The sequence below is a fragment of the Nicotiana tabacum genome, chromosome 14 (genome assembly GCF_000715075.1).
Source record: "Nicotiana tabacum cultivar K326 chromosome 14, ASM71507v2, whole genome shotgun sequence".
In the NCBI taxonomy this organism is placed as follows: domain Eukaryota; kingdom Viridiplantae; phylum Streptophyta; class Magnoliopsida; order Solanales; family Solanaceae; genus Nicotiana; species Nicotiana tabacum.
This window is the reverse complement of record NC_134093.1, coordinates 87,495,939-87,515,314: the sequence shown is the minus strand read 5'-3', so window position 1 is coordinate 87,515,314 and position 19,376 is coordinate 87,495,939. Positions and strand designations below refer to the sequence as shown.

General features: G+C 39.7%; 1 protein-coding gene and 1 non-coding gene across 2 annotated transcripts; one reads left to right on the top strand and one right to left on the bottom strand.

The window, feature by feature from the left end:
* Window positions 1-17,392: 17,392 nt before the first annotated feature.
* On the bottom strand, window positions 17,393-17,497 carry LOC142169341 (small nucleolar RNA R71). Its single transcript, XR_012699049.1, has one exon. It is a non-coding gene; the product is annotated as a small nucleolar RNA R71 (small nucleolar RNA).
* Window positions 17,498-18,142: 645 nt separating this feature from the next.
* On the top strand, window positions 18,143-18,943 carry LOC107817532 (uncharacterized). Its single transcript, XM_075230225.1, has 2 exons — window positions 18,143-18,299; window positions 18,345-18,943. The coding sequence occupies exons 1-2, from the start codon at window positions 18,143-18,145 to the stop codon at window positions 18,941-18,943; spliced, it is 756 nt and encodes a 251-aa protein (XP_075086326.1).
* The last annotated feature ends 433 nt before the right edge of the window (window positions 18,944-19,376 follow it).

Genomic DNA, 19,376 nt, shown 5'->3' with positions numbered 1-19,376 from the left:
ATCATATTTCGTCCTTATTTATTCATATCATATCATATCATATACCGTTGCGGCATGCAACCCGATCCCAACAATTTCAAATTACTAACATAAACAACTCAACATCAATATTTACGAAATATCAACACATAATAAGATGAAACGTACGGAACATTTAAGAACCACAATACAACGACGAATATCCAACACTTCGAATCCAAACCTTAACGATTCATCAATACAAGAATAGCTAAACGGCTCACGTAAGCGAAATAACATAATAGAGTGCATCTAGTTACATAAGGACAATAAAAGCAGGTAAAACATGTGACAATAAAAGAAGTAACAACTTCAATTAAAGTATATAATAGTAAACTTGATAAAAGATATAACATGAAATGACAACTTCAATTAAATGCATGGAAGAAGCCTAAGAGTCCAAACCGGTCAAGTACAACATATAAGTCCGTGTACACACTCGTCACCTCGTGTACATGCCTTCCATATAATTCAAATAGTACAATCAACCCAAATCCTAAGGGGTAGTTTTCTCCACAAAACGTTAGGCAAGATACTTACCTCAAACAAGCTAAATCAATATACTAATAAGCCATTCCCGTGCAAATTCACGTTTGGACGGCTCGAATCTAGCCAAAATAACTTAATATCATTAATAAAAGTCATAGGAAATAATTTTGGATAATAAAGATTCGATATTTAACTAAAATCAAAAAGTCAACCCTGGGAACGCACCTCAGAACATGATAAATCTCACAAATTTCGAACATCCATTCTGATACAAGTCCAACCATACCAAAATTATTCAATTCCGACCTCAAATCATTAAAGTCGAGGTTGGAATCATGAAATAATAATAAATCAGAGTCAAAAATACTTACCCCAATCCAAGTAGTGAAAATCCCCTCAAATATCGCCCAAAATCAAGCTCCTAAACCTTGTGAGAAAAAAGTAAATAAATTTTGAAATAAGTAAAAATGCAGAAGTTGTCCCAACCCGACTCAGGTCCTTTATGATCCCTAAACTCACGTTTGATAAGTCCAGCATGATCCTTGTGATATAACACCAAAGATATCCTCTTGAATCACCCAATTTGGCCTTAAAATGAGGGAGAGATGATGTTTTCAAGTTTTAAAAGAAATCTGAAAATTTTAGGGACATAAATGGCAGTTTCGTAATTACTTACACTAGAAAAAAAACCAGCAGTAAGAAAATCTTCGTAGTAGCACCCAAAACTCATTCTAAATCTCCTGGAAACAAACCATATACACATTTCAATCATAAAATGCATTACGAACCTGCTCGCGCACTCAAAACACCGAAAAGTGGTCATCCTAACCTGATATTGATCATGGTCAAACTTCAAATGTTTAACTTAACTATTTTCTCAACCGATGATCCAAAATACACCGGAGCCCCTTGGGACCCCATCCAATCATACCAACAAGTACAAAAACATTATTTAAAATTATAGCCTCAAAACACCTACGAAAACATCATAATAAAGAATCGAGGCTCAAATCGAATAGAATTTCTCTTAAGTTGTTAGATTCATTCTTTCAAAAGAGTGTATGAATCATACTTAAACACTTCAGATTATTTCTAAACTTTGCACACAAGTTCAATTCAACTACATATACCTATCCAAAGTCTCGAAACACCAATTGGAGTCCAATAATGTCAAAGTCAACTCCTGGTCAAACTTATGAACTCTTAAGTTCTTTAAATTGCCAACTTTCGACAAATACTGTCGAAATTCTTCTAGCAACCTCCGAAACCAAATCCGAACATACGTACAAGTCCAAAATTATCGTGTGAACCTATCGGATCAATCAAAACCTAATTTCGAGTCCGTTTACCAAAAAGTCAAACCTTGGAAAACTCTTCCAACTTAAAGCTTCTAAAATAAGAATCATTCTTCCAAATCAATCCCGAAGTGCTCGAAATCTTAAACCAACCATTCAAGCAAGTCATAATACATAATATAAATCTACCCAAAGCCTCAAACAACCGAATGGAATGCTAAAGCTCAAAACGACCAGTTGGGTCGTTACAGTAGGTGCAACTCCAGGGTTTTTGGGATGTACTGACACCTTCCTCACAAAGAACTCTGAGCAATGCAGTTGGAGGTCCTTTAATGAAGAAAACCCCTAAGGAGGTTGTTGCGATTCTTGATGAGCTATCTGAAGATGCTAACCGATGGCCCCCTCAGCATAATGACAGAAGAAAATCAGCTGAGGTTCACCAGGTAGACTCTAACACTCCAGTGCAAGCCAAACTAGACACCATGACCAAAGTGATAAGAAAGTTGACCTTAGCCAAGGTCTAGAGCCAGCCATCATTAGTTTTTGACTTTTGTGATATGGGCCATCCAACGCATGAGTGTCAGGCCTAAGATACAGATGAAGTGGTAAATACTGTGGGAAGCTTTGACAGAGGCAACTACCAAAGTGGTAGTAATTTAAACTGCATGGGGAAGAAGCACCCAGGTTTTTTGTGGAGTTCACCAAGTGGTAGTCTGAACTTATAGAAACAGAATAATCGGATACCCTAAGGACAAGGCGTTCTAGGATATCAAAATCAGGAGAGGCAGTAATCCTAGCCTCCACAGTCTAATCAGTTTAGCATGGAAGATCTAATGAAGGCTTTCATTATTAAGACAGATGAGAGATTTGAAACTCATGGTGCAGCCATTCGAAACTTAGAGAGGAAAATGGGGCAGATTGCTAGTTTATTATCCGAGAGGTCTCCAGGAACCCTTCTTGTGGATACCAAAAAGAATCCAAAATAAATAATAAATGCAGTGTCATTGCGGAATGGAAAAGTATTGCAGGACTTGATGGTAACACAGAAGGGTGAGTTGACTGGAAATCAAGTTAAGACTTAGGGGGAGCAGAAAAGTGATTAGCATCGTAGGAGTGAAGTGAGGGCAGAGCAAAAGGATGGTCTGAAGAAGAAGAACAAATCTGAAGTTCCAATAAGGAGTAAGAAAGACAAACAAAGAAGCAATGACGAAACTGAAGAGAGTAAATATATGCCTGCTCTACCTTTCCCGTAGAAGCAAAGAAGAGAGAAGCTGGACAAACTATTTGGGCATTTTCTAGAAGTACTCAAGCAGGTGCATGTTAATCTACCTTTCACAAAGGTACTCTCTCAAATGCCACCATATTCTAAGATCATAAAGGAGATATTGTCCAACAAGCAGAAAGTGGAAGAGACATCGGTTATCAAGCTCATAGAGCATTGTAGTGCTATTCTGCAAAATAAGCTCCCTCAAAAGTGTGGAGATCCAGGGAGTTTTGCTATACCTTGCTCTTTAGGAAGTACTAAATTTGAAAAATCTTTGTGTGATTCAGGTGCTTCCATTAATCTTATGCCCTTATCTATTTTCAAGAAATTGGAGGGAGAGATTGGAGAAATCAGATCTATACATGTGGCTTTGCAGTTGGTGGATCAAACCACAATCATGCCTGAAGGAATAGTGGAAGATGTGCTAGTTCAGGTGGACACATTTCGTTCCCTATGGACTTCATTATGGTGAACATGGAAGAGAATAAGGAGGCCCCCCTGATTTTAGGGAGACCCTTTTTGTCTATGGGTAGAGCAGTATTAGATATTGAGGAAAGGCAGTTCATGCTAAGAGTGCGGGGAGAAAGGGTGGTGTTCAAAAATAAAGTAGACACTAGGTGCACCTAGAGATAACTTGATGGCATACTCTGATTCCAAACATGATAAGTGTGGGGTGCGCCCTAGATAAGCAGATTCCCTAAATGAGCTAGCTGAAGAGGGCAAGCATGATAAGTGTGGGGTGCGCCCTAATGTCACGACCCAAAACCCCAACCTGTTGTGATGACACCTAACACACTTGCTAGACAAGCCGACAATCACATAACAACTAAGCATTTGGAATAATACAGGTTTTAATAACTCAACAACAGAAAATCTCATAAATATCTGATAATAACATCTGAAATACTACTATAACACCCCAAAATTTGGTGTCAACAAGTACATGAGAACTAATAAGTATCAACATAAACAACAACTCTAGTACAACTATCTGAATAATAGAACGGTACTGCAAAATATAAGAGGGAAGAGAGTCAAGGTCTGTGGACGTCATAGCAGCTACCTTCAAATCTCCAAGCAAGAATTGGCACCTATCTAGCAATCAACGTGTCCAGATGTACCTGGATCTGCTCGCGAAGTGTAGAGTGTAGTATGAGTACAGCCGGCCCAATGTACTCAATATGTAACATAACTAACCTTGGGATGAAAGCAGTGACAGGCTTAGAAGGTTACAGTCAGAACAAATATAATGACAACCCAGGTAAGATAATGACAATGGCAATAAATAACTCAAGAAACTTCCATATTTAGCTCATTCGTGGTACAGAAATTTAGACATGCTTTCAAGTTCACAATTAAAGACCAACACTGATAAGAACATGTCAAGAATAGCTAACATGAGGAATGGTACATTTATGTGCTTATATGTCAATATGCAAGCCAAATGGATGTTATCACAGTGATATTCCCAAATACTCACACTCTCAGACTACTCAATCTGTCTACCTCAAATCCCACTCATCACATACAAAATCACTCAGCACTGTACGGGTGCCTGGCATCAATGCCCCTCACCAAAGCACGTGTAGATATCACTGTGCCTGCGCTCATTGCTGGTGTGTCAAACTTCTGCAGGGCAGATCCTGCCCAAGCGCTAATATAAAGCCTATAAGGCCTGTTGGCGCATGCTGCTCGATCCACAATAATAAATAAGCCAATAAGGCCTACTGCAGCGTGTAATAATGCACGCCCGCACCTGCAGAGACAAATTCGCTTCTGCGACTCCACCTCTTCTGCCCAAAATCAGCTTCTGCGGCAACCTCTTCCCACATGCGAGCCTCGCAGATGCGGAAAGTGCCTTACATTTGCGCCCCCTTCCAAGCCCAGCCAAATTCCCCATTTGTGCCTTCCTGGGCGCTTCTGCGGCTCTCCACATGCAGCCAAAACCTGGCAAGTGCGATTACACCGGAACTGAAGCCAACAGAAATTCTTTAACTACAAAACTCAATCAAACATACCAACACGTCCTAAAATACGATACAAACTTATTTGAAGCCTCAAATCACATCAAACAACATCAAAAACACGAATCGCACCCCAATTCAAGCCTAAAGAAACTAATGAATTTCCAACTTCTAAAACCAATGCCGAAACCTATCAAACCAACTCCGATTGACCTCAAATTTTTCATACAAGTAAAATAACACAACAGACCTACTCAACCTCCCGGAACCAAAATCTGAGCCTGGTATCAACAAAGTCAAACATTCGGCCAAACATCTCAACCTTCCAAACCTTTAACTTTCCAACTTTCACCAATTCAAGCCAAAACGACCTACGGGCCTCTGAATCTAAATCCGGATATATGCCTAAGTCAAAAATCACCATAAGAAAATATCAAAACCATCAAAACTCCATTCCAAAGTCGTTTATACATAAGTCAACATCTGGTCAACTCTTTCAACTTAAGATTCCAAACATGGGACTGTGTCCTAATTTATTTCGAAAAATCCCTGGAACAAAACCAACCACCCCGACAAGTCACATAACCACAAATGAACATAGAATAAGTAATAAATGGGGGAATGGGGCTACAATACTCAAAATGATCAGCCAAGTCGTTATATTCTCCCCCTCTTAAACAAATCGTCCTCGAACGGGTCTAGAATCATACCTGGAGTCTCAAATAGGTGTGGATAGATGCTTTGTATCTCACGCTCGGTCTACCAAATAGCCTCCTCAACTGGCTGGCCTCTCCACTAAACTTTCACTGAAGCTATATATTTTTATCTCAACTTTCGAACGTACTGATCCAAAATGGTCACCGGCTCCACATCATAAGCCCAATCTCCGTCTAACTGAATCGTGCTAAAGTCCAAAACATGAGACAGATCACCATAATACTTCTGGAGCATGGAAACATGAAATACTGGGTGAACACCCGATAGACTAGGTGGAAATGCAAGCTTGTAGTCCAACTCTCCAATCCTCTCATGCAGCTCAAAAGAGACAATATACTGAGGGCTCAACTTGCCCTTCTTCTCGTATCTCACTTCACTCTTCATGGGCGATACTCTGAGCAATACCTTCTCTCCCACCATATATGCAATATCATGAACCTTCCGATCAGCATAAATCTTCTATCTAGACGATGTTGTGCGAAGCCGATCCTAAATCAACTTGACCTTTTTCAAGACATCCCAAACCAGATCAGTGCCCAACAACCTAGCCTCCCCCGGCTCAAACCAACCAACTAGAGATCCACACCACCTCCCATATAAAGCCTCATAAGAATCAATATGAAAACACGATTGGTAGTTATTGTTGTTGGCAAGCTCAGCAAGAGGTAGAAACTGATACTAAGAACTACCGAAATCTGTAACACAAGCGCGTAGCATATCCTCCAAAATCTGAATGATACTCTTGGACTATCCGTCCGTCAGGGATGGAATGATGTACTTAACTCAACCCATGTGTCTAACTCTCACTACACTGCTCTCCAAAACTGTGATGTGAACTGCGTGCCCCAATCAAAAATAATAGACACCGACATACCGTGAAGACGAACAATCTCGCGGATATATCTCTCAGCCAACCGCTCTGAAGAATAAGTAGTCACAACCGGAATAAAATGTGCGGACTTAGTCAACCGATCCACAATCACCCAAACTGCATCAATTTCTTCAAAGTCCATGGGAGTCCAACAACAAAGTCCATGGTAATATGCTCCCATTTCCACTCAGGAATCTCAAGTCTCAGAAGCAAACTGCATGGCCTTTGATGCTCATACTTCACCTGCTAATAGTTTAAGCACTGAGCCACATACTCTACTATATCTTTTTTCATTCTTCTCCGCCAATAGTGTTGCCTCAAGTCCTGATACATCTTGGCGGCACTCGGATGAATGAAATACCGCAAACTGTGGGCCTATTCAAGAATCAACTCATGCAACCCATCCACATTTGGCACACAAATTTAACTTTGCATCCGCAGCACCCCATAATCTCCAATAGAAACCTTTTTGGCATCACCATGATGCACCGTGTCCTTAAGGGTAAGCAAATGGCGGTCATCATATTGATGCTCTCTGATGCACTCATACAAACACGACCAATAAACCACGCAAGCTAGAACCTGACTAGGCTCTGAAATATCTAACCTTACGAACTGATTGGCCAAAGCCTGAACATCTGATGCTAGCGGTCTCACACCAACTGGAATATATGCAAGGCTACCCATGCTAACAGCCTTTCTGCTCAAGGCATCAGCCACCACATTGGCCTTACCGAGATGATACAAAATGGTGATATCATAGTCTTTTAACAGCTCCAACCACCTCCGCTACCTCAAGTTTAGATAGTTTTGCTTAAACAAGTGTTGTAATCTCCAGTGATCTATAAATACCTCACAAGACACATCGTAGAGGCAGTGCCTCTAAATCTTCAATGCATGAACAATGGCTTCCAACTCTAAATCATGAACCGGGTAGTGCTTCTCATGGGGCTTCAACTAGCGTAAAGCATAGGAAATCACCCTACCCTCCTATACCAAGACACATCCAATACCGATCCGAGAAGTATCAGAATACACCGTATATGATCCCGATGCTAAAGTCAAAACTAGAACTGGAGTTGTGGTCAAAGTAGTCATGAGCTTCTGAAAGCTCTCCTCATACTCATCAAACAACCTGAATGGGGCACTCTTCTAGGTCAATCTAGTCAAAGGTGCAGTAATGGATGAGAAACCCGCCACAAAACGGTGATAATATCTGGCCAAGCTAAGAAAACTCTGAATCTCAGTAGCTAAAGACGGTCTATGCCAACTCTAAGTTGCCTCAATCTTCTTCGGGTCGACCTTGATCCCTCTCTGGACAACATGTGCCCTAAGAACGCCACAGAATCAAGCAAAAACTCAGATGCTGCTCATGCTCCTCCTGGTTGTTCAAGTACACCATTATATCATCAATGAATACTATGACGAAAGAATCAAGATATGGCTGAAATACATTGTTCCCGAAATTCATGAAGGCTATTGGGTCATTGGTCAGCCCAAAAGACATCACAAGAAACTCGTAGTGACTATAGTGGGTCCTGAATGCCGTCTTCAAAATATCTGAATCTCGAATCTTCAGCTGATGATACCCAGACCTCAAATCAATCTTCAGAAACACTTTAGCACCCTAAAGTTTGTCAAATAAGTCATTAATGCACAGTGGTGGATATTTGTTCTTAATTGTAACTTTATTCAACAGCCTGTAATCAATGCATATCCGCATAGTACCATCTTCCTTCTTCCCAAACAGAACCGGTGTATCCTAAGGCGACACACTAGGCCTAATGAACCCCTTATCAAGTAGCTCCTGAAGTTGTTTTTCCAATTTCTTCAACTCTGATGGTGCCATATGATACGGAGGAATAGAGATGGGCTGAGTTCCCGACACCAAGTCAATACCAAAATAAATGTCCCTGTCAGGTGGCATGCCCGACAAGTCTGCAAGAAACACATCCGAGAAGTCTTGCACTATCGGAATGGAATCAATAGTAGAAGTATCAGCACTGACATCCGTCACAACAGCCAAATATGCCAAACATCCATTCTCAACCATCCGTTGAGCCTTCAAGTATGAAATCACTTTACCAGGAACATAATCCAGGGAACCTCTCCACTCCACCCTAGGCAACTCCGGCATCGCCAATGTCACAACCTTAGCGTGACAATCTAGAATAGCGTGACATGTTGACAACCAATCCATGCCTAAAATCACGTCAAAATCAACCATATTTAGCAGTAAAAGATCAACCCTCATCTCATGTCCCCTAATAGACACCACACACGATCGATATACATAGTCCACAATAATAGAATCACCCACCAGTGTAGATACATGAACATGCATAACTAAGGAATCACTTGGCATATCCAAATAGCGAGCAAAGTACGATGATACATATAAATAAGTGGAACTAGTGTCAAATAATATGGAAGCATCCCTGTGGCACACTGAAACAATATATGTGATCACTGCATATAAAGCAACTGCCTCTGACCTGGCGGGAAAAGCATAGCATCGAGTCAGACCACCACCTGATCGACCTCCCCCTCTAAGGAGACTTCAAACTGCCTGAGTCTTACCATGCACTGCTTGAGCGGGTGGCGAAGTAACTGGTGCAGAAGTCATAGCCTAACCTCTCTACTGAACTAGACCTCCCATAAGACAGGGACAATACCTCCTCACATTCCCAAACTCTCCACACTCGAGGACTGAATCGGACCCCGAGAACCCGAATAACCACTAGAAGAACCTGGTATAAACGAACCCTGAAATGATGGAGCACAAGATGAACTCTCAGCTGGGAGGGCACTGGAAGATGAGAGATCCGGACGAGCACTGTATGAACCATGACTAGCTGATACACCACGATGAATCAAACGAGTCATCTGAGTAGACCTTTGAGGACGATCCTTGCTATGATGGAATATGAGGTACTGTTGAAACCACCTGAACTACGAGGCCTCTTGGCCTCCCTCTCCTCCCGCTTCTCTTGATACCCAATTTTGCCCTCATATTTATAAAGTATTCCATATACTTTCAAAATATCACTTTTCACTATTACCCAATTTACAGGGGTTATATAAGTATTTTCTATGATTTTTAAAGCTTTAAAATTGATTTTTCTTGCATTTAAATTATCCAAATATTTATTAATTATCCTTTCAAATTATTTTGTGATGACTTAATCATCCAAATTTATTATTTACACCACATGTATGTATTATAACACTTTGCTTCATTTCATTAAATTATATTTGTATTTTTGAGTTATTTACACAATTACTTATGTTAAAATAAGTAATTACTTAAACAATTGCTTCATTCTATGAATAATTATATTTATTAAATTACTTATGCTAAAATAGCATTTTATATTTTATAATGTTAATCTATTATTTCCAAGCATTTTACTACATAAATAATATTTTATTATTAATTAATTACTTTTTTATAAATTATTTTTAATACTTTTTGTGTATTTAAACCATGGCCCAATCTTTGAGTTAATTTCGGACCCAATTCACTAGCCCAGACCCCGTAAACCTAGCGCAACAGCCCCAAGCCCAAACCAGACAAACCTCTTAATGAACCAGGTCGTACCTATTTAAATGACCCGCCCCATTCTCTCCTTCTGTCTCAGCCGTTGATCGCAGAAATCAACGGCTCACAAACCATCTTCCATCTTATAACCCACCCCAAACCCTAACGCCCATTTTCCCTGAGACGTCATCCCCAGATACTCCCAATCCTTCTTCCCCCCTAAGAAACCCTAGCCGCCTCATCTTAAATCATTCTCCCATTCCGCCTAGATAATGGAATCTCCTATGATTCACCTTCCTTATTTGTGTAACCCCATCAGTATCTACGTGATAATAGTGTTACTTAGTACTTGCCTAAACTTGGCAAGTACCATCTCTCAGAATCGGGCCCGTTCAACTTTAATCTCCATGATCTGGAAAATATCTCGTCCATAAACATGGAAGAAGGGCTGATTTCTCACACCAGGAGACTAATTTTCAAACATTGAACCTTAATTAGGGTTTGAATTTGATTTATCCCTTTATCGGCTCTATTATTGATTGCATGTAATATTTTTTTTGCTTATTTGTGCTTAATTGATTATTTTCCATGTTTGTTCATTCAATCTCTACTACTATATAAACCCCCATTTTCGTTCCCCTCTAAGGCTTAACGACTATTACTTAGCTACTATTACTACCACCATTCTCCCACTCTCACCCATTCTATATTATTATGAGACTATGATTTTGGCCGGCTGAAAGCCAAGGCCACCGGAATCTGTTCATTAGCCTCCTCCAGTGCAAGCACTGCTCGGAGCCCACTTCGAGGCTCTTGTGAACTCTGAAGCACTGGGGATTTGGGGTTTCACTGTTTTCCAACAATCGCAGCTATTCCTGAGATTTTGAGTTTCTCATTCTTTGTTTACTTTGCTCGCAACTAGTTAGTACTTTATCCTCTCGCGTTTCTACTTCCTTCTGATTATATTTATGTTATGTGCACTAGTGTTACTTGGATTTCCTTGAGTTAATGTAATTTCGATGTTTTGCCGCTTCGTGTACACGCATGCTTGTCTTAATGCCATCATGTAGTGTCATTAATTTCAACTCTGTTCAAGTTATGATTTTTGCATGGTTAGCTAAGTTGATTCATGACGTTTGTTTGGTTTGTAATTAAACCTGATTGATGTTTGTCGCACCTTGTTTTGATTTCTTGTACTAAAACTCCCAGGAAACTATGTCATTGCTCAGAATTGCATTCTTCCTGTTGAATCCCTTATGCATAACTTGATGTTTTTCTGCGAATCATGTGACAACACTGTCTAAATGCCTAGCCTAATATGTTATCTCTTAACATTATTAGCCTTAGTACATGCCCATTACTAGTGTCCAACTTGATTGATTGCTCATCTTCATGTTAATTATCACTAGTTACTTAAGGTCCATTGCTTATCATGAATCCATGACTTAGAATCTCCTAGGGAACTAATGCATGTCCATAACTTATTTGAATGTGTTTTTGCTAAGTCTTTCATGTACAACCTTCTACTTCCTTGAAATCAACATGTGAATACATGAATTCTATATGCCAATATTGTTACAATTCAGACTTGTTTCTTTGCTTTGATGTTGTGTGCTCATTGACTGTTAAGACTCCTAGGGTGAATCCAATATCTGTCTAGCCTATTCTTCCTATGCCGACTAGAATAAGTCCCAGCCCTCTTCATGTGATTCATGTTTGCCTTATTCATCTGAAAGTCAGCTTTTTCTCATCTGCCATGAATGCTTACCTGTTGGATTTAGAACCTTTGTGTGGTGGCTGGCATTTTCCTGAACCTTTCACATGTTAAGTTCTCAAGTTAGTTGGATCATTAGGATCTCCTGTCAAAGTTTTCTTGTGAAGTTGTTTCACCCTTTATTTGTTCTGATTATGGCTCTTCCGGGCTTCCATGTCAAGAATCATGTGTCTAAAGTCCTACTGAGATTAGTTTGGAATCATGCCTACTTTGAACTTCTGCTTTTGTTGTCCTATAATGTTCCAACATGTCATTGAGAACTTGTTTCTATCTATGCCATATGTGCCTGTAAGGGATTTTGTTTAAATTTACTTGTTTGTCTCTGAAATCCTTGATCTCTATTAGCTATAGTGTTAAGGGATAAAATTCCTAAGTCTTAAAGATTGTTTGGCTGGCTTAGTACCTAGCTGGTCACTTGTGTTGTTATGGCTATTTTGTATTTCATGGGTAAGCAAGGGAGTTGTCTTATGGTTTGGGCCTAGCTGTTGGGCCAGTTTGGTACTCAAAATTGAAGCATATTAATAGCCACCTGGAGTGTTGGCATGTTCATCACCTAAGGTTCAAGGCTTAGTTGAAGGCCAAGAAGCAGCCTTGGGTATCCTGTATTTGTTGTATTTGGGCTTGTAGTCTCCTTATTAAGTCTCTAATTGTTTTTAATCCTATTTTGGGCATGTAATAATCTGCAATAACGAATGATGGGGAAATTAGTGGAAAAGGAGAATGGATATACTCTATTCTTGCATAAAAGAGTAGAAGACATGCCTATAGGGTCTACGTGCTTTATTTGCTATTTTGTTTAGTGTGCTTTATTTCTGTACACTGATAGAAATTATGCTTGTAGGAAATCACACATTTCACTTAATTTGTCTAATACTTGTACAATGTTCGAAGCATGTTGGCTTAAGTAATTGCTACACTTGTTTCCATAGCTAATACTGAAAGCTTTAGACAGTATGTTTATAGGAATCAAACGCCTTGGTTAACCATTAGACAGCATGCCTCTATGATACAATAATGCACGTCTTCGATAATACTCATCTAGATACCATGGCTATAGGGTTCTAATTAACTAATCAGCTGCTTTTTGTTACTTTTATACTGCCTCACTTAGATGATATGCCTATAGGGATAAAGTGTTATAAAACCAAGTCTAATTGTCAACTGTTAGAAATTCTGCCTATAGGATGTTGTCACGTGCATAAGAAACTGTTTATGAAATTGATGATGTTAATCCTAGGCTTTCAAACAGTTGCACCACCTCATTGTGCAAATAATTAGAGATCATGTCTACAGGACCTGTAATCCCTTTAATCTGCCAATATTTTACTCTAAAGTTGTAGTGCTGCCTGTACAATACTGGAAATCAGAATTACATAGAAATCATGCCTATAGGATTCAACGGCTCTCATGCTTCTTAACTCTAAAACTGTCTGCCGCCTAATGTATGAATCTGCATGCGTGTAATTTGTTGGGTATGTGTGGAGGCCAACTTGAGCCATTTATTGACTTTATGTGTAGTCTTATATGTTTTGAATGCATGCCTAGTTTTATCAGTTTGAGCATCCTAAGTAGAGTCTAGAACCACCCAAATAGTAGGTCCAAAGCCTCTTGTACCATAGGCATGGGACGGGTAGTGCACGTATAGGACATGACCTATAATTGAATTAGAGCGCTTTCAGGTAAAAAACTTTAACATAGTAATTGGGTAACATGAGATGATAGTTTATGCCTGCTGAATAATATGAGTAACCCTTACCTTATGGGAGTTGAAAAGTAATATTTATGTTGCACGGGGTGATCCTTTAGGCTATAAAACATAGGAACCCCCTCCTTTATATGTCCATTGTTCACACTTAGTCTTTGAATATAGAATAATTAAGTTGTACCTTATGACCTCTAAGGACTTGTATTGATTATCTATATAGTTTAATTGTTGCCCGATTTTCTTTGCACTCGTTCATAATAGAACCTTTAAATTCCTTGTCTTACCTCACTTATATGATCACTTAGGACAATTGTAATCCGATAATCCCACATAGTGTAAACTTTGGTCGGGACCCACAGTTGTGGACCTCAAAGAGTGTCTAACCCCTTCTCTTAGAGTTAATTTCAGCCCTTACCCGAACTTTGGTGACGTGGACTAGTTAAACAAAGTTATTTGCAAATAGGTGCCCTAACGCACCTCAAAATCATTAGGTATTGACTCTTCTCTTTTAATACCCATTTAAAATAGTTATCCCATGTTGAAACTCGCTTTCGCAAGAAAACGGGGTGCGGCAGCATGGAGACTCTACTGGTAATTTACACTTAGGCTCTTACCATAACGAAGTTGACTTGTGTGGATTATTTGATGGCATGTACATCCCTTACCTTATTTTCTTCATTTGTTTGAATCGCTATGACATGCATATCTCTTCCCTTATTTTCCTTTATTTATCTAAATTGTTATGACATAAACATCCCCTCCCTGTTTTCCTGTATTGCTATGACATGTACGTCCTCTCTCCATTTCCTTCATCTTGTCTAAGACTACTATATCACGTCTCTCCCATCCCCATTTCCTAATTTGCTTCATTATGTTCTCGTACATTTTCATGAGTTAAACTGACTTCTCTCTTTTGTCTTTCTTTTCTTTTCCTCTTCATGTTCATCTTTACCATATTATTTACTGTTTTATACACTTTCATCATGTAAATATTTGGCAATGTGTTAATATTTTGCATACTTCATGCTTTCAACATCATACTCCACACATGCTTATTATCAATATAGCGGCGCTTGATCAGTGTCCGCGTTTCCCTAAAAACACCCTTTTTGAACCGAAAGGCTTGTTTGCGGTAGACTAGTCGATCAACGGTGCAGTTGACGGTCCCATGCCTTTCCCTCTTAAGTTGTCCGCTTGAGAGTACTAGTCTAGACCTTTCTAGAAACCATACTCCGATTTGAAATGTACATGCATCATGTTAAACCTAGTACAGATTGAGACGTCATTGACCTAGCAACCCGTTTAGATGTACCTTGTCCAAAGGCCAACGGGATTTCCATAATCCCCAAGGGACACCATCATATTATGTGCATTACTTGGAGAAAAACGTGCCACCATGCGGATCATTATTGTGTATATAGTCGAATCCGGAGGGGGAAAGGGCTAACTTTTATTTGTTTGCAGAAAATGAAGCACGAAATTTCCAGGTTTGGTATGGTCTAGAATATCCCGCCTTTGCTAATTGACTGGCGGAAAGACCTGCGCCCTATGATAGAAACCATGTGAGGAGAGTACTTGGTGACCTGCCATCCTTGCTGAACATTCGACCAAATAGGGAACCGATCGAGGCTGCTACTATGTTCTGGGATGAGAAGAGAGTTGTTTTTCGATTTGGCAATATAGAAATGACTCCTCTCTTGGAAGAAATATGGGGTTTTGCCAAATTACCATGGGATAGTCCAGGACTATTGGTGCCAGAGAATCACACTCTACGCGGTTTTCTAAAGATGTTGAGTTTTAAGAAGAATGATGAATTGGTCTATCTGAAGAAATCATACTTCTCATTTGAATTTCTATACGAGCGCTATGGGCATAGAAAATAATACCGCCTTCATCATGATGAGCTAGCCATTACCTCTTTGGGATGGGTGCACCATCGGGTTTATGTTTGCATAGTCTGTTTCTATTGTCTGTTGATCTTTCTAATGCAAGGGGGAAGAATTCCTACTCGATTAGTGATAAAGGGTGAAAAGTGCATATTTTGCGTGAGTGTATGTGCCATTTATTATGTGATTTGCGGGAGTTCTCACCTCTTATTAAGTGAAAATATGCTAATTACGTGTTTCTTATGTGTAGGAACAAACTTGCGCGGAAAAGGATCAAATGGAGAAAAATTGGTGAAAAAAGAGCTGAAGAGAAAAGTCCAAGACAGCGAAGCGAGGTTCACTTCGCCAAACCTGGACCAGAGCAGAAGAAACAAGAAAAGTCCTGAACAACGAAGAGAGGTTCACTTCGCCAGACCGGGACCGGAGCAGAAAAAATCAATTTTTCCAATCCGAAATAGGAGAAGCCAAATTCGGCCCAACTAAACCCTAAACCATATAAATATGAGAGTTAGCCACTTTTTGAAGGCAGAGAAGACTTTGGGGAGGCAAGAACACACTTGGAAGCAGAGAAAAGCCATAACAGAGTTCGGAAACCGTGGAATTCATCTTGAGTTCTTATTTTTCCCTTCTATTGATGATTTTTATGTATTCTTGGAAATTAATTGAGATTTTTACCATGATTATGCGTGGCTAAACTCATTTGTTCTAGGGTTATGGTTTTACATGAATGTTGATATTCGGAGATTGATTTGATGATTTAATTTAATATTATGGGCTATTTATTCATATCCTGAGCCTAATTATTTTACTACCTGGCTAACAGTAAAATACTATATATGAATCTTGAGTTGAACTTGAAAGAGGTAATTCTTGATTGCAGTAAAATTGAATAGAGCACGATCTTGAACCCAGTCATTGGGGAATTGATTTGTGCATACGGATAGAAATATACCTATGTGTCGTGCTTAGCCAATTTTGCAAGAGATTATTAATGCGATCGTTTAATCTTTAATCTCATAGGAATATAGGGTTTAGAATAAATTGATTAGGCGAGTAAAAAATGTCAAATTTCTACGACTATTATTGTCCTTGCAGGTTAATAACCCAGATAAATTAATAAGTCAAGTTAATGGAAGAATTCAATAGGATTGTTACATAACCATGACCCTGGAATATTATTTCTCATTGAATTAAATCTTTGGTGCTAAGTGTTCTAGTTCATTAGTTTTTCTTTTACTTGCAATTATCATTAGTATAATTAATCAAACAAAAATCACCTTGAAATTATTCTTGACTCAATAAATTAGAAATTGCTTGATTTAGTTGATAATTGATCACAAGTCCTCGTGGGAACGATACTCTACTCACTCTTTATTACTTGATTGACCGTGTATACTTGCATGTGTGATTTAGGGCAACACTTAGCCGTGATAATTGAAGCTCGGGAAGCAAATAATCTACAAGCTCTCATTCAACTTCCTGTTGAAGTGGCAGATGAACACCCACTGGAGGTACAAGAGGTGGCTATGCCCAGTATTGCTAATATCACCTCCAGTATCGTCAATCCAAGGATCACTCGGCATTTCAAGCTTAAGCAGAGCATCATCCATCTACTTGATGCAAATGGACAGTTTATGGGACTACCACACGAGGACCCCCAACAACATATTCTGAATTTTCTGGAGATTAGTGATACTTATATCACTAACGGGGTCACATCTGATTATGTCAGGATCACATTGTTCCCTTTTTCTCTGTTGGGACATGCCAAGAGATGGTTGAAATCTGAGCCAGCTAACTCTATTGCATCGTGGAATGATTTGGCTTGCAAATTCTTGGCTATGTTATTTCCTTCTGGCAAAACCGCAAAGATAAGAAGTGTGATAGTTGCATTCAAATAGAGAGAAGGTGAATCACTTTATGCAGCCTAGGAGCGATTGAAGGGGCTACTAAAAGACTGTCCACACCATAATCAAACCAACGAGGTACTGGCTCACACTTTTATTGAAGGTCTGCATCCTGAAATAAAAGTAGTGGTATACGCAGCAACTGGTGGTCAAGTATTGGAAAAGAACTTTGATGAGCTCTGTGCGTTGTTGAACAAGTTTTTCAAAAGCAACCCGGATTGGCAAGGGAAGCAGGTAAACACACAGCCCATAAAGTTGCCGGGGTACTTGAATTGGATGTTGTATCAGCACTATCTGCACAAGTAGAATCTTTAGCAAATCAAATCAGTAAGATGAATGTGGTTGAGAACCAACAGAAGTTTTAACCAATGCAACAGGTTCAACCAATACAACAAGTGCAGGTATTCTGCGAAGTCTCCGGCGAGGGCCATACCAGTGATACCTGTCCAGCGAATCCAGAGTCAGTTTACTTTGTGGGGAATGCTAATAGAGGCCAAGCTAATCAGAATCAATATGGTAACACTTACAATCCTAACAGGAGGAACCACCCAAACGTCTCTTGGGGTGGAACCCAAAGTGCTCAGAATCAGTACAAGCGAAAACCTCCTCAACAGCAATATATACCACCAAAGGCTGAGCAACCTACAAATTTGATGAGTCACATCGAGGATATGCTAAAAATGTTTATGGCTGACCAGTAGGCCCAAACAGATGGGGCAACTTGATATTGCCCAGAACACCAGACCAGCGAGAGCATTACCTAGCGACACTAAGGCTAATCCTAAGGCTCCTATTAATGCTGTGTCATTAAGGAATGGGAGAGAATTAGAAGAAGCCCCATCAAAGAAGAGAAAGCAAGTGACGTTTAGTGAAAAATAACCAACCACAGAAGTTGAATCGGAAATTATAAAAGAGTCAGAGAAGCCAGTTAAAGAGCCTGTAGCAAAGCAACCACAACCAATAGTTTTAAAGCCACCACCTGCGTTCCCTCAAAGATTGCAGAAAGTGAAGGATAATGCAGCGTACAAGAAGTTCCTTGATATTTTAAAACAAGTGCACATTAACATCCCATTGGTGGACATTTTGCATGAAGTGCCAAAGAATGCAAAGTACATCAAGGAAATTGTAGCAAACAAGCACAAGCTAACTGTGTTCGAGACTGTAGCACTCACTGAGAAGTGTAGTTCCAGAATTCAGAATAAGTTGCCTCCTAAATTGAAGGACCCAGGAAGCTTCACAATTCAAATTTCAATGGGGAAACATGTGGTTGGGCGCGTATTGTGTGATCTTGGGGCAAGCATAAACCTGATATTATTGTTTGTGTTTCGACAGCTAGGGTTGGGAGACCCTCGACTGACTACGGTGGTATTACAATTGGTAGATATATCCTTAGCCAGCGCCGAGGGGGTCATTGAAGATGTGCTGCTCCAAGTGGGAACATTCATATTCCCAACTGATTTTGTCATCCTGGATTACGAGCCTGATCAGGAAGTCCCATTTATTTTGGGATGACCATTGCTAGCCATGGGCCGAGAAATTATTGATGTATGTGAAGTACAAATCACCGTGAGAGTGGGTGACAAAATGGAGGTTTTCAATGTATACCGAGCGCTCAAATTGCCTGCACACGATGAAGATTTAGCCATGATCACAACTGTGGATAAGGAATTGGCAGGCACAATGCCATACTTGGTGTCTGAAGATCCTCTGAGAAGAGCTTTAATTGATGAAGAAGAAGAGGAGGATGATCTGGTGGAAGAACTTGAACAAGTTTTGAACATGACATGTCAATATGTCAATGGGTTGAAGAGATTTGAGGAAATTCACAGGTCATTGGCTTTGACACCACCTAAGCCATCTATTGAGGAGGCTCCAAAATTAGATCTCAAACCTTTACCTTCCCATCTTCGGTATGCTTACTTAGGTGCTTCGGAGTCCTTACATA

Excerpts from the sequence above, each read along its gene's own strand:
- LOC107817532 (XM_075230225.1), top strand. The coding sequence starts at position 18,143 with ATGGGGCAACTTGATATTGCCCAGAACACCAGACCAGCGAGAGCATTA. Across the intron at positions 18,300-18,344 it reads GAGAAAGCAAGTGACGTTTA|AGTCAGAGAAGCCAGTTAAA; the intron begins GTGAAAAATAAC and ends AAATTATAAAAG.